General features: G+C 39.6%; 1 protein-coding gene across 2 annotated transcripts in view; it reads right to left on the reverse strand.

The window, feature by feature from the left end:
• LOC143782428 (uncharacterized) overlaps nt 1–16,620 on the reverse strand; it is a 150,625-nt gene that overhangs the window by 27,353 nt on the left and 106,652 nt on the right. For both annotated transcript variants that reach the window (XM_077269844.1, XM_077269845.1), the window contains exon 5: nt 470–682. In XM_077269844.1, the coding sequence (XP_077125959.1) occupies nt 470–682 (213 nt within the window). The remainder of the gene's footprint in view (nt 1–469; nt 683–16,620) is intronic.

Consider the following 16,620-nt stretch of genomic DNA (forward strand, 5'->3'; position numbering starts at 1 on the left):
CTTAGCCTGAATAAAAAACAAACTGCTATACATAATGATCCTAGCCCATATCGAAAGCTATGACCAGGAGATACACTAGTATGAACATGAAGACTGAATTGTCTTGACTATGTATTTTCAGTAGTGTACACTTACTTGGTAAAATTATAATCACGGTGGTGAGATTATTTATTTGCACATTTGTTTTATATAAGTTATTTTTAGTTGGGTTACAAAAAGATTAGAATATTTTTTTTTTTGTTCCGTTTTGGTGTAATACAAAACCACTATTATTGTCATATATGGTACAGTTTCAAAAGATGAAATGTAGCTGGCTGTTGCTGAATACAATAATGTAATGATAGCTTGGTCACTTGCATGACTAGATGAGGCTTTAACGCTTGTGATACGAGGCTCACTCTTCGCATCTAATGTATTTAAAAACGTGTGCATGAAAATGCTTCTTCTATGAATGACATAACAGAATTACCTCTACAATGGCGCCATCGGGTAGACGAAGGAACTGACGATAAAGTTCTCGATAGCCTTTCAGATGAATAGTGCAAATCATTACGTGAGTAGTTATGTCTTGTGAGCTGTCTTCATCACCCTTCGAACTGTAATGTTCCAAATGCTGCACATCTGCCTGTGATAAAGTTTTGCTAGTTGTTTCTTTTTTCCAGATGTATTCATACACTGTCACCTAGATAATTAACACTTTTAATTACCGTCAGATAAGAAAATAAAAACAAAATGATTATATAACTTAACACATAGGCTACGTTTACATGACAGTATTTTTTATCTCTAGAGCTGTGAGTGGGATAAACTAACACCATACATATAGTTTTCGGACTGACTATATTCAATTGGGCTGCTCAGTTGACAATTTTTGACATGGACACAATATCCAAGTAAAAATAATTGCATCATGCACTAGTTTCTTTCACTAGTGCTAATAAAATAAATAAATATTGACAAAAAACAGAGAGAAGAGGAAATGCGTTTCAACAGCATCTGCGTTCTTTGTCCTAACTAAACTCTCAATCCGCATGTACTAAGCGATCAATCTACCTCATCCAAAAAATGTACCAATCTTTCTAATAATCATGAGCGTGCTCTGCAGGAGTTGAAAAATATGCACATCATCATTATAAAAATGTCAGACAAGGGCAGAATTGTGGTCATCAATTGTGGTCATCATTAGGGATGAGCGAGCAATAAAATGCTTGAATGTTCTTTACTCGAACCGAGCAATTCCTAAGGCTGGGATGAACATTTCAAATAAGGAGTATAATGGAAGTCAATGCGAAATCCAAGCATTTTTCTGGCAGACCCTACAAGGAGGTCTGGCTGTCAGTGAAAATGTTGAACTGGATGGAAAAAGTGATGAATGGAAGGAGAACAGCATAGGGAAGACACCTGGAAGCATCACTGACTCCCAGATCGCTGGTGAGAACAATGGTGTCACACTTTTACTCCACTTTAAGGACTGACAATAAAACATCCAAAATCAATGTGAAATTGGAATTTACAGGAAAAAGTTAAAAAACATTTTTTCCTGTATAATGACTTTTATATAAAGCAAAATGTAAAAAGGATTTTTAAAAATAATAATTTAAGTAAAGCAAAATTTAAATATTTATAAAAAAATTAAAAATTGAAAATTTCAATGTAATGTATGAAGGAAACAAGAACTGCCAACATTTTGATGGAAGATGGTCTCAGATACACTCTATTTTAGACATAAAGATGGGCCTCATACACATTCTGTTCAAACTGTCATGTAGTGGTACTCATGGAGTAAATTAGAAGCAGGGTCATCCATACACCCTTGAAGGCACCAACTTTATTGCCTCATTCAAATATTGTTAACGTATAGTTGTGGTACTCCTACACTCATAAAGGCTTTTGAACAAAGTGCAAAGCCAGGAAACAATTATAGGCAGGGTCCTCCATACACTCTTTCAGGCACCAATTATAGTATTAGTAATCATTCAAATATTATGAACAAAGTGTAGTTGTGGTACTCCTACACTCATAAAGCTCTGCACACATTGCAAAGACAATCAAAAAGTAGAGTCATCAAATCACCCCTGAAGGCACCTACTGTAGCGCTTTATTCAAATATTAAGAATGTGTAGTTGTAGTGCTCTTAAACTCATGAAAGCTTTGCACAAAGTGCAAAGCCAAGGAAAGCTTACAAATAGGGTCATCCAGTCATCCATAGACCCTTGAAGGCAACAACTGGTGGGCCTCATTCAAATATTTAAGATTACAAACACTTTATGTGGTGCCGTCATCTGGTGATGTGAAAATGTTGGGGCTATTCCAGGCTTTGTTTATTTTAATTTGAGTGAGCCTGTCAGTATTTTTAGTTGACAGCCAAAAGCACTTATCTGTTATGACTCCCCTGGCAGCACTATAACCCGTTCAGCCAAGAAAGTAGCAGCAGGGCAGCAAAACACCTTCATTGCATAGAGGGACAGCTCATGCCAGGTGTCCAACTTTGAGACCCAATAGTTGAAGGTCGCAAAGGAATTAGGGAGTGTGCTGGTTTTGTTGGCCAGGTATTGCTTGACTATCTTTAAAAACTTTTCTCTCCTTGTCAAAAATACCTGGTCATCAGGGCATGGACAATGGGATAGTGTCATGAAATTGGCCGAGGCCTCTGACAGTGTACCCCTGCGTCTGCTGTACCTGGTGTGTGTCTTCCTCATCTCTCCTCCTTGGTTGGGCAAGAAAGTTTGCTCCTTGCCACTGGTGTTGTCTAATAGGAAATTTCTCAACATATGTTCCACAAATGCCTTCTGGTATAGCCCAATTTTAGTAGACCCCTCTAAATGTAAGGTTCTCCTAGTAGTGTCAGTGTAGCAGGGTGAACAACCAGTATTCTTTTTTTGCCCAAGATGAATGTAACGCGAGGGTCATGGGAAAGGCAGTGGTACATAAAGTCGGCCATATGTACCAAGCTTCCTACAGATATTTCCCTGTCTCCACCATGATGACTACTCTCCATCTCCTCCTACTCCTCCCTCTTTTCCTTCTCATTCAACTCCTCAAATCATCCATGTAGGAGAGACGGGACAAAGCTTGTGTGGGTACTAGACTATGTTGCGCTAGTAACCAGATCCTGTTATGCCTCCTCCTGGGCCTCCACCTCCTTATTGTTACCCAATCTGAGCTGAGCAGATGAGAAGAGGCTGGGCTGAGAAGTATCTCCTTGTCTAACGTCTTCTTCCAGCTTTAATTGTTAGCAGTGAGAAAGTTATCCCACTCGCGGTGCCATCAGACAGGTAACAGGAGTTCACAGGGAGACACTGAGCACACGCTGCTCAGTGTCTCTGCTGGATGACAGGCTGTATGTTCACATCATGCAATTTTTTGCTTGTATTTAATTCTACTTACTATATTTGGCTTACATGGACTCATGAGCCAAAAATATCACAGTATACAGTTAGCTTGTAGGCTTCCTCAAGTGATAGATGAATATATCCAACATTGTAACTTTTAAATATATGTCTATGTCCAACTGGGGGTCTGTATGTGGGGGAGACAGGGCAGAAACTGAGAACAAGGATGAACTCTCACCGCCATACAATAAGAGAAAAAAGAATAGATATACCTGTGGCAATACATTTCTGTCTCCCAAATCATAACATTATGGACATGAAATTACTTGTACTAAAAGGTAACTTCAAATCGCAAAAAGACAAGAGAGTCTGGGAATATAAACTGATGATGACCTTTGACACTAACTGCAGGAATGAATGTGTCACACGGATTTATGTCTTTTTACATCAACTAAGAATCTAAGAATCTAAGAATTGGCCCAATATTTATGGACGTAACTGTTTATCACCCATGGTAATTCTGCTTCATGTCACCTGGCTTATCCATGGTTTTTTTCCCCTCTCCCTTTTTTTTTTCTATACTATGTTGTGCATAAATATGTGATTCTTCAGAATTTGTTTTAGTCTTTGCCTGATGAAGAGACGTATGTAGTCTCGAAAGCTTGCAATTTGTTACCATCTTTTCAGTTAGCCATTAATAGGTATCAACCACTGAGGACTCTCAATTCTAAATATTTTTCTGTCTATGCAGAAGAATTGAAGCTGTATCAAAAAACACAAACTATGACCATGATACTAGCATTTTTTCGGTTTTAAACAATCTCTTTATGGAAGCCATAACCAATGTAAGTGACTTCCATACAATACATGTAGCTACATTAAAAGCTTTCCTTTTCAATGCATTACCCATAAACAAAAAATAAATTAGTACATTTGATTCAGTTTCCTTTTTTCTTTTACTAAAAGCAAATGTGCGCACAAATATAAAATGAAAGTAATGGATCTGAACTTAGACAAACTGAATGTAAAAATGCTAGTGTGGACCCAGCTCCAACCCAAGAAGCCAGTTAGCACAGAATTTGAGCCTATTTAGATTAACAGAGCAAAATAGTAATTGTGAATATTCATTAATTTGAAATGCGTTGGACATGAGCGAAGCATAAGTCATCAATATGAGATTGGTGGGGGTCTGGCACCTGGCACCTCAACCGAACAGATGAAAACTGCTAAAGCAACTGGGAGTAAACAATAAATATGGCAGAAGACAGCAGCCTCGTACATTGCTTAGTGGTGTCTGCCAAGTACTATCCTAACTAGTGATGAGAGAACATGCTCGGATAACGTCTTAGATGAACATGCACAGGTGTTATCCGAGTATCTTGTATGTGCTCGTATATTATGTTTGAGTCCCTGTCACTGGATGATTTGTGGCCATTAGGTAGCCTGAACACGTGGGGATTCCCTTTAAAATAGGGAATCCTCACATGTATTTAGGCTGTCTCCCTGATTATTGGGAGAAAAAAAAAACAAAAGCACAAAAATTAAAATTGACCATATTGGGAAAGGATAAACTTTAACCCCTTCATGACCGATGACATATTTATGTCATCAACCGTGTCCCTGCCTTTGATGCAGGGCTCACACACTGAGATTGCATCTTTCCCAGCATTCGATGGCTGATTATATCAGCCAGCAACTGCCTCTAACACCTCTGGGTGTATCCAAAATCCACCAGTTAAATGCTGCTATCAATCACTGACAGCAGCATTTAATGCGAACAGACAGGAAGCACCGATGGATTGTCATGACATCTGGAGGTCTACTGAAGACCCCCGTGCCTGCCATGAAGACTCTCCTGTGAACGGCGGCCTGTGATTTTTGCTGCAACACTGCTATGTATAGCACAGATGATAAGTCTACCAAAGCTTTAAGTCCTCTAAGGGGACTATTAATTACAGTAAAAAAAAGTTTTAATAATCTAAAAAAAATTAAATCACCCTTTTATTGCTCTATTAAAAATAAAAATAATTAGAAAAAATTTAAACATATACATATTTGGTATTGCCATTGAGAAATGTCCTATCTATCAAAATATAAAATAAATTAATCTGATCGGTAAACAGCATAACTAGAAAAAAAAATCAAAGTCCCAGAATTACATTTTTTGGGTCCCCACAACACTGCAATAAAATGCAATAAAAGATGATCAATTTATCATATCCACGCAAAAATTGTACAGGTAAAAAATAAGCTCAGGGTGCAAAAAATAAGCCCTCACACAGCCCCAGATCGCGAAAAATTAGAATGTTATGCTTCTCGGAAAATAGCCACAAAAGAAAAAAATATATATTTTTTACAAATTTCTGAATTTTTATCACCACTTAAAAAAAAAAAAATATATACATGTTTGGTATCTGCATACTCATATTGACCCGGGAAATCATATTGCCTGGTCAGTTTTACCATATATTGAACATGGCAAATTAAAAAAAACAAAACCCATTGTGAAATAGCACACATTTTGCAATTTCAAGGCACTTGGATTTTTTTTTTCCGTTTTCCAGTACACTATATGGTAGAATGAATGATATAATTCAAAAGTACAACTCGTCCCACAAAAAAAAGCCCACATATGGCTATATGGCTGGAGAAAAAAAGTTATGGCTCTTGGAAGAAGGGGGAAAACACGAAAACGAAAAACAGAATATCACCAGGGGTGAAGGGGTTAAACCATGCCATGTACCATCTGAAAATATCACATTAAAAAAAAAATTACACATGCTTATATAGTCAAACTATATAGGAGAATCGAGAAAATAATACAGCTCTTGTGTGCATAAAACATCTTTACAGTTGGCAGCAAAATTTATTCATAGAAGATTTGCATTACAAGTTTATTTTTACTTTTTTAAAAGTTGCCTGAAGAAGGAGCCTTCGTGCTCTGAAAGCTTGCAAATATATTTTTTTCTGTTCTGATGCACCAATGAAGATATCATTCACAGAATACTTCAGTCTTTTTTTGCATAAAAGTATAACATTTAAGTTTCATTATGAACATTTTAATAAATTCTTTAAAATGGAATTATCACATAATAAATGTGCATGCTACTGCATATTAAAGTGACCATTTGTGAAACATTAACTATGAAAGAATTCAGGTGGACAACACACCTACCACTAAGCCCTTGAAGAAGTCTGGAAATACAGACCTATCTTTCTGTAGCGAACTAACAAGTGTCATATCGCTATAAGTGCAGTACCAAATAATGATAAACTCAACTGGCAGCTCACCTGTCCCACCACAATAGCTGCCCCAACCCTTTGGCCCTAGTCTCCATGCTAAGTGATATCCTCATTTGAGTCCTCCACCATTACGAACAGGCCATAAGGTTAGCTAGGGTTTTGGTTCAAGGGGGCAAAACCTCTGAATGGGCCCTTAACCAGGTAAGCCTGATTACAACTATGGTGGTTCACCATAATAGTGGAAGTATTAGAACCTTAGCAGATGACTGTTACTAATAAAAATCTATATACAAAGACCAAAACTGATATTACTGCCATATAGTGACCATATACTGGTAGACAGTAGATACCGCTCCTGCAGAACATAAAAATGATCACAGTACAGATACAGATAGGGACTTACAGCTGACATTCTTTCTGATGGAGTCATTTACTTTTCCCATCTTTTCCATCTGGCCCAGACTGACATGACAACTTCTCCAGCCAGGACTAAGCTGTAGAGATTGCAACAAATGCACATCTGACTTTTCACATTTCAGGCACCATCCCATCTATCCCCAACCAGCTGAAACTTTTCATCCAGCTAATGCCCCAATGATGAGCAGTTGCTGCCGTATGTGTCCCTATTACTGCACCTGGTGTGTGGTACTATGTGCCCTCTAGATGGTAAAAGAAACCTCTAGAATATATTAATGCCCTGTGCAAGTGCACATGAAAACAGTGCCAACATTTTGACCCCTAGAAATAAATAATACCATCTGTCTACCCCATTTGACAGTCACAATAACAAGAGTGTCCCTGTAACAACAAGTGCCCACTTAACATTTAATGATGTCCCTAGTCTCTCCTCTACAAAGAATGATGCCCCCCTATACACAGTATAATGCCCCCAGTATACTGACTCATTAGTTGCCTCCACACTGTTTGATGGCTCCAACATTGTATGATGACCCCCACACTGTACAAAAACCCCACATCAGCTCCCACGCTGTATGATGGACCCCTCACTGTATGATGGCCCCTTAAATTGCCTCCATATAGTATAATGTACCCCATAGTCCTCCATATAGTAAACTACACTCCTCATAGACCTCTATATACTGTAATGCACTTCCCATACACTTCCATATAATACAGCATCAGATCGTCTTCCATATAGTGTACTGCACTCCCCGTAGGTCACCATATAGTACAATGCGCTCCCCATTGGCCCCAATATAGCATATTCCATCCTATAGTCCTCTATATAGTATAGTGCACTCCCCATAGGCCTCTATATAGTGTAATGCACTCCCTATAGACCTCTATACAATATAATGTACTCCCCAAAGGTCTCTATATAGTATAATGCACTCCTCATAGGCCTCCGTACAGTATATTGCACTACCCATTAAAAAAATACAATACTCACCTCTCCTCCTCATTCCCCCTCTGCTGCAAGCACCCGCTCATCTCAGCACAGCGGGAGCTATGTACTGACGTCATTGCGTCCTCTGTCAGTGTCTGCATCATTGACGTTAGATAAAGAGGGGGAAATGAAGGGAGAGGGAGCGTGTCAATCCCTGTCTCATCATTGCTTTTAGCTGCATAGATATCCATGCGATACAGTTCAACTGTGCTGGCCCCTTCCAGCTCAAGGGCCCATAGCGGCCAGGTGGCAGTGCAGGGAGATCAAGTCTCCTTGCTCTGCTACAGAGTGTAACTGTATGATTCAGTGACATGACAAGAATCTGCATAACTAATCACATGCTAAATAGTTACAAGATAAATTTATTTATGAGATAGCCAAGATGATTGTATGTAAAATGATGGTAGTCTCACGATCAAAGCAGGAGTGGATGGTGAGATATGGAGCATGAAAGTCAAAACATTGTTACCCTTTTGCTCTTCACTGTAATAAACTGGTAGTAATTGTTGATGTCAGTGTATTAACGTTTGCATTAACTAAGTTTAGTAAAACTGAAGATTTTGTAATGAAAGTTATATTATTAATCTTACTTTCATGTTATGGATAAAAAAAAATGTTCTATGAAACAGTCTTGTCAAAATTTTGGAAACTGTTCTTGTATTCCGTGAGATATTGATTAATATTTTACTTTTCAGAGAGGGTGTACTCATTTTGGCTGAGCACTGTATATGCCATTTCAATATTTTTTCTGTGAAGAATTATTTGCTAATAGCAGAAAGAAAGGAACAGTCTTCACTCACACCAGCTTTCAATGCTTCTTCTTGCACATAAGTTCTGAATAAATGAAATAAAAACAAAAGCACCAACATTCTTGTAATGCATAATTCAATCTTCCAACAGATACATATATAAAAAAAAAGCTAATATGCTAAACAAGACGGTCAGGATTAATTTTCAGCAGGGGGAAAATAATTAGAATCACACTTTCCCATTGAAGGCAGTGAAAATGTAAACAATACTTCCCTCCAGGCAAGTGCTTTATCAAGTCGACAGATGCATTTGAATTTCCATGGGCGGGGGGCAAAATAGGTTACATGTCATTTTAATAGAAAGGCCTAACCACCAAGATGGACTGCAGACTGTATCAGTGGAGCTGTCAGTGACTAATCCAACAATTTAGGCCTTCGTAAGAACACTATATTTTAGTATGATATCGAGCTGAACACACAAAGCATATTAGATGGAAGAAATCTAAAGAAATTAGGACTGTTATGGAAGGTCACTGACCTCTCTGTTAAGTCTGGCATGCACACACATACATATACGCATATAATTTAATCTGAAAAATGTATCTATCTATCTTTAACCTCTTCCATACTTTTGTTAATAATTTTCACTGCTACTAGTGATGAGTAAATCAATTCTAAAAGAGTAATCAAACTAGCAATGAATTTCCCCCAAAATTTGAATGCTAATTAATCTGATTTTTTTGATATTTGAATTGTGCAAATCCAGCAAAAACGCAGCCACCTCTCATGGTCACATATTATTAAAGTGGTTATCTAGGAATATATTATTTTTTACCGAACTAACCAGCAGGTTCTTGCAAACTACCTGCCTGTTCTGCCCAGTGCAAATCTCTCCTGGCACAGAGTGGTCACAGACTGTTCCTTACGGCAATTCTAAGGCTTCCACAGATGCTACATTGACAGGGAAGCAGCTTCTCTTTCGCTCTAATCTGTTGACAAGGTGTGAGGCCATTGTCATGCCAGTTGACAGCCTAACTGCATGGAGTCGGCTGTCAATCAGCATGACCTCAGCAGTCACAACTTGACAATAAAGAAGACAGGAAGAAGAGATTCTCAGTTGACATGGAGCAGTTGAATCACCAGCAAGAGTGGTCAGTGACCACTCTGAGCAGGAACAGGATAGAACAGGCAGGTAGTTGGTAATTTAATTAGTACCCACCTACCGGTTAGTGTTTTGGCTCATAGGGAAAAAAAATAGTCCTGGACAATCCCTTTATGCATCAATAACCTGCATTATACCTACAGTAAATGCCAGAAGATCCAAAGAGAAGAAGACTAAAGTGGAACTGATTTGAATACCTGACAGGGAGAGGTGGTGGCAGGAGAGATATGGGTCAGGCCAAAGAAGTGTAACCATAAGAGTTTATTTTAAACCCCCACCAGGCCAACTTGATTCCCATCAAATTTGTTTGATGTGAATGGTTTCCCTCCCATCACCTACAACTTTTCTCCTACCTTGAATTGAGTGAATCTATCTAAATAGAATTGTGAGATATTCACTTGACTCTAATCCACAGTACACAAATTATATAATTATAAGGCCTCATGTACAAAGCAAACCCTGCCAGCTATCGGTAAACTCACAGACAATCAATAAAAATGGAAGACTATTTTCCCGTGTCCAATTCAAAATTTGTTGGTTTGTGACCAAATATCATTTTACAATAAATACTGTTAACATTTTTACATTGTTTATTTAGCCGTAGATATGCTTTACCTAGGATCGATGTAAGTTGACATAATTTCTTTCCAAAATGAATAAGTTGTCCATGTTTGGAAGGGCTGTGCAGAAAAAAATAATGTGGTACCCACTGATTGGCTGTGCTAAACCATGTGATGTGATGGCTGCAAGATAATATGGGGAGGCCCGCACGTCCGCACCTGACATTATTTGCCCACTCTCTGGCTGATGCAGTCTTCAGTAGTGTGTGTAATGGAGTTGGACTTTATTTTTAAACATTTGCAAGTTGAATTGCATATTGCCTGACTTCGTGGGGACCTACAACATTTCAGGAAATTCGACTCGAAGTCAATCTGCAACTGATCGATCTGCTCATCTCTAGTCCTAAGGAGAACATTTACTTTATAGTTGCATATTTAGACGTGCAGATTTATGCTTTCAATGTTTACAACATAGAATTTTAGCTTTTTGTCTCACATGATAAATATTATCAGGCTGGCAGCATACAAGGCTGGCTGCGAAGTAACACAGAATGTTATAAAATGTAGAATGTTCAGCTGAAATTGACATCTGTGTAGTTGATATTTCTAAAATATTTTTACAGGTCAACAGGTGCGATGTTGGCAGCCGTGCTTAAAACAGATGGATTATATTTTCACTTTCTACCCAGTTACAGAGGTCTCCTAATGCATAACACGTTCTTAATGAGGAGAACAACATAGATTAACCCCTTAACAACTGGAGCAATTTGGCTGCAATCATTTAATCACTCACAATTATCATGTTTTCACTCTACTCGGTAGCCGAGACTTTATTTATACTATTTTATTCAATTAACGCCTCAATCAGACATCAGTTTTTGGTACACAAGAAATAAACAGTTTATGTTTCATCAGTGTGCTGCATCCAATTTTAATCCATTGTGTGTGTCCATTTTTAAAGGGAATCTGTCATGTGGAAAAACATTATTAATCTGCAGATATGGGAATAATCTGCAGGTTAATAGCATTGTGAACCTGCCCAGGATCTGTTGCTGGAAGGAAATTAATGTTATTCCTCCCGGTAGCATTCGGGTTTCAGCCACGAGGGCAGTGCTGGTGCAGGTTCAGTCACCGCTCTGTGTATAGAGAGCTGCGGCTGTAACTGTGGCCCCCGCAGTGACTGAAAGCAGCTCAGCAATAGGGTTGGCAGTCAGTTATTGCCAGCGGGGGGTACGAATACAACAGCCGCTTTCTATATATAGAGGAAATCTGAAATTTGAATTTGCCAGCTTCACCAAATTCTCCCCAAAATTTGATTTGTGGGGAGTAAAATTGTGCAGATCTTAATGTTAAAAAGGGTAGGAGAGAAAGACCACCAACCATAATAATACATAATGGGCCCGATTTGTCAGAGCTTTTATGCCAGAAGTCTAGCGAAACAAGCTTTGAAAAATTTTAATTTTTTTTCGAAAGACGAGACAACTCTCACATTTTGAAACTGAGTTCCTACAAATTGAATAGAGCTGGGACTGGATGGGGTGTGGCAACTCTCGTTCGTCAAATTCATAATGAGCATAACTAATTCAAATTTAGATCAATGGGAGATTTAGGGCCCGATTCATTATTGCTTTTGAATTTTTTTATGCTTTTGCATATTTTTTAAGTTTATTTAATTCTGGCTTACCTGTTTTTTTATGCTTACAATGCAGTTGTGATTTTTATTTATGAGAATTTTGCAGTCAATTCATCAATTGTGACTTTTTAACCCCTTAGTGACAGAGCCAATTTGGTACTTAATGACCGAGCCAATTTTTACAATTCTGACCACTGTCACTTTAAGAGGTTATAACTCTGGAACGCTTTATCGGATCCCGCTGATTCTGAGATTGTTTTTTCGTGACATATTGTACTTCAAGATAGTGGTAACATTTCTTCGATATTACTTGCGATTATTTATGAAAAAAATGGAAATATGGCAAAAAAATTTAAAATTTAGCAATTTTCAAACTTTGTATTTTTATGCCCTTAAATCAGAGAGGTATGTCACAAAAAATAGTTAATAAATAACATTTCCCACATGTCTACTTTACATCAGCACAATTTTGGAAACAATTTTTTTTTTTGTTAGGGAGTTATAAGGGTTAAAAGTTGACCAGCAATTTCTCATTTTTACAACACCATGTTTTTTTTAGGGACCACATCACCTTTGAAGTCATTTTGAGGGGTCTATATGATAGAAAATAACCAAGTGTGACACCATTCTAAAAACTGCACCCCTCAAGCTGCTCAAAACCACATTCAAGAAGTTTATTAACCCTTTACGTACTTCACAGGAACTGAAACAATGTGGAAGAAAAAAATGAACATTTAACTTTTTTTTGCAAACATTTTACTTCAGAACAATTTTTTTAAATTTTCACAAGTGTAAAAACAAAAATTTAACCACAAATTTTGTTGTGCAATTTTTCCTGAGTACGCCAATACCCCATATGTGGAGGTAAACCACTGTTTGGGTGCACCGCAGAGCTTGGAAGTGAAGGAGCACCGTTTGACTGTTTCAATGCAGAATTGGCTGGAATTGAGATCAGACGCCATGTTGCGTTTGGAGAGCCCCTAATGTGCCTAAACAGTGGAAACCCCCAACAAATGATACCATTTTGGAAACTAGACCCCTTAAGCAACTTATCTAGATGTGTGGTGAGCACTTTGAACCCCCAAGTGCTTCACAGAAGTTTATAACGTAGAGCCGTGAAAATAAAAAATCGCATTTGTTTTCACAAAAATGATTTTTTTCGCCCACAAATTCTTATTTTCACAAGGGTAACAGGAGAAATTAGACCACAAAAGTTGTTGTGCAATTTCTCCTGAGTACGTCGATACCCCATATGTGGAGGTAAACCACTGTTTGGGCGCACCGCAGAGCTTGGAAGTGAAGGAGCACCGTTTGACTTTTTCAATGCAGAATTGGCTGGAATTGAGATCGGATGCCATGTCGCGTTTGGAGAGCCCCTGATGTGCCTAAACAGTGGAAACCCCCCACAAGTGATACCATTTTGGAAACTAGACCCCTTAAGGAACTTATCTAGATGTGTGGTGAGCACTTTGAACCCCCAAGTGCTTCACAGAAGTTTATAACGTAGAGCCGTGAAAATAAAAAATCACATTTTTTCTACAAAAAAAATTTTTTGCCCTCAAATTTTTATTTTTACAAGGGTTACAGGAGAAATTAGACCACAAAAGTTGTTGTGCAATTTCTCCTGAGTACGTCGATACCCCATACGTGGGGGTAAACCACTGTTTGGGCGCACCGCAGAGCTTGGAAGAGAAGGAGTGTCGTTTTACTTTTTCAATGTAGAATTGGCTAGAATTGAGATCGGATGCCATGTCACGTTTGGAGAGCCGCTGATGTGCCTAAACAGTAAAGACCCCCCACAAATGACACCGTTTTGGAAACTAGACCCCTTAAGGAACTTATCTAGATGTGTGGTGAGCACTTTAAACCCCCAGGTGCTTCACAGAAGTTTATAACGTAGAGCCGTGAAAATAAAAAAATCGCATTTTTTTCTACAAAAATGATCTTTTTGCCTCCAAATTTTTATTTTACCAAGGGTAACAGGAGAAAATGGACCTCAGAAGTTGTTGTACTGTTTGTCTTGAGTACGCCGACACCCCATATGTGGGGGTAAACCACTGTTTGGGCGCATGGCTGAGCTCGGAAGCAAAGGAGCGCCATTTGACTTTTCAATGCAAAATTGACTGGAATTGAGAGCGGATGCCATGTCGCGTTTGGAGAGCCCCTGATGTGCCTAAACAGTAGAAACCCTCCCAAAAGTGACCCCATTTTGGAAACTAGACCCCCCATGGAACTTATCTAGATGTGTAGTGAGAACTTTGAATGCCCAAGTGCATCACAGAAGTTTATAATGCAGAGTCGTGAAAATAAAAAATATTTTTTTTAACAATAAAGATTTTTTAGCCCCCAAGTTTTTATTTTCACAAGGGTAACAAGAGAAATTGGACCCCAAATGTTATTGTCCAATTTGTCCTGAGTATGCTGGTACCCCATATGTGGGGGTAAACCACTGTTTAGGCGCACGGCAGAGCTCGGAAGGGAAGGAGCGCCATTTTGAAATGCAGGCTTTGATAGAATGGTCTGCGGGCGTTATGTTGCGTTTGCAGAGCCACAGATGTACCTGAACAGTAGAAACCCCCCACAAGTGACCCCATTTTGAAAACTAGACCCCCCAAGGAACTTATCTAGATATGTGGTGAGAACTTTGAATGCCCAAGTGCTTCACAGAAGTTTATAATGCAGAGTAGTGAAAATAGAAAATATTTTTTTTTTCCACAAAAAAGATTTTTTAGCCCCCAAGTTTTTATTTTCACAAGGGTAACAAGAGAAATTGGATGCCAATATTTGTTCTCCAATTTGTCCTGAGTATGCTGGTACCCCATATGTGGGGGTAAACCACTGTTTTGGCACACGGCAGAGCTCGGAAGAGAAGGAGCGCCATTTTGGAATTCAGACTTTGATAGAATTGTCTGTGGGTGTTATGTTGCATTTGCAGAGCCCCTGATGTACCTAAACAGTAGAAACCCCCCACAAGTGACCAAATTTTGGAAACTAGACCCCCCAAGGAACTTATCTAGATATGTGGTGAGAACTTTGAATGCCCAAGTGCTTCACAGAAGTTTATAATGCAGAGTAGTGAAAATAGAAAATATTTTTTTTTTCCACAAAAAATATTTTTTAGCCCCCAAGTTTTTATTTTCACAAGGGTAACAAGAGAAATTGGATGCCAATATTTGTTCTCCAATTTGTCCTGAGTATGCTGATGCCCCATATGTGGGGGTAAACCACTGTTTGGGCGCACGGCAGAGCTCAGAAGAGAGGGAGCACCATTTGACTTTTTTAGCGCAAAATTGGCTGTCGTGTTTGGAGACCCCCTGATGTACCTAAACAGTGGAAACCCCCAAATTGTAACTCCAACCCTAACTCCAACACACCCCTAACCCCAATCTTAACCCGATCCATAATCCTAATCACAACCCTAACGATAATCACAACCCTAACCCCAAAACAGCCCTAATCTCAACCCTAACCATAACCCTAATCAAAACCCTAAATCCAACACACCCCTAACCCTAATCCCAAACGTAACCCTAATCCCAACCCTAATCCAAACCCTAATCCCAACTCTAACCCTAACTTTAGCCCCAACCCTAACCCTAACTTTAGCCCCAACCCTAACCATAACTTTAGCCCCGTCATCACAAAAAAAGTTCAATGTAACCTTTTTTTTGTACGTCGCGTCCGCCATTTCCGTGCATGCGTGGCCGTAACTCTGCCCCCTCCTCCCCAGGACATAGACTGGGCAGCGGATGCGTTGAAAAACTGCATCCGCTGCCCACGTTGTGCACAATTTTCACAACATGCGTCGGTACGTCGGGCCGACGCATTGCGACCGCCCCGTACCGATGCAAGTGTGAAAGAAGCCTAAGGCTACTTTCACACGAGCGTCGTACTCGGCCCATCGCAGTGTGTCGGGCCAACGTACCGACGCTAGCGTTGTAAGCGCCACACAATGGGTGCAGCGGATGCTGTTTTTTCAACGCATCCGCTGCCCCATTGTGAGGTGCGGGGAGGCGGGGGCGGAGTTCCGGCCGCGCATGCGCGGTCGGAAATGGCGGACACGTCGCACAAAAAAGTTACATGTAGCTTTTTTTGTGCCAACGGTCCGCCAAAGCACGACGCATCCGTCGCACGACGGATGAGACATGTGGCAATCCGTCGCAATGCGTCGCTAATGCAAGCCAATGGAGAAAAAACACATCCTACAAGCACTTTTGCAGGATGCGTTTTTTCTCCAACGCATTGCGACGGAAGCCAAAAAACGCTAGTGTGAAAGTAGCCTAACCCTAACCCTAGCCCTAACCCTAACCCTAAATTTAGCCCCAACCCTAACCCTAACCCTAACCCTAACTCTAACCCTAACCCTAACCCTAACTCTAACCCTAACCCTAGCCCTAACCCTAACTCTAACCCTAACCCTAACCCTAATTTTAGCCCCAACACGTCTCTCCTGCCGGCCGGCAGATGGCAGCAGATGGCGGGCGCACTGCACATGCGCCCGCCATTTTCTTTCCCGACGAAGAAGCCGGCCAG

This window comes from Ranitomeya variabilis, chromosome 6 (assembly GCF_051348905.1).
Source record: "Ranitomeya variabilis isolate aRanVar5 chromosome 6, aRanVar5.hap1, whole genome shotgun sequence".
Classification (NCBI taxonomy): domain Eukaryota; kingdom Metazoa; phylum Chordata; class Amphibia; order Anura; family Dendrobatidae; genus Ranitomeya; species Ranitomeya variabilis.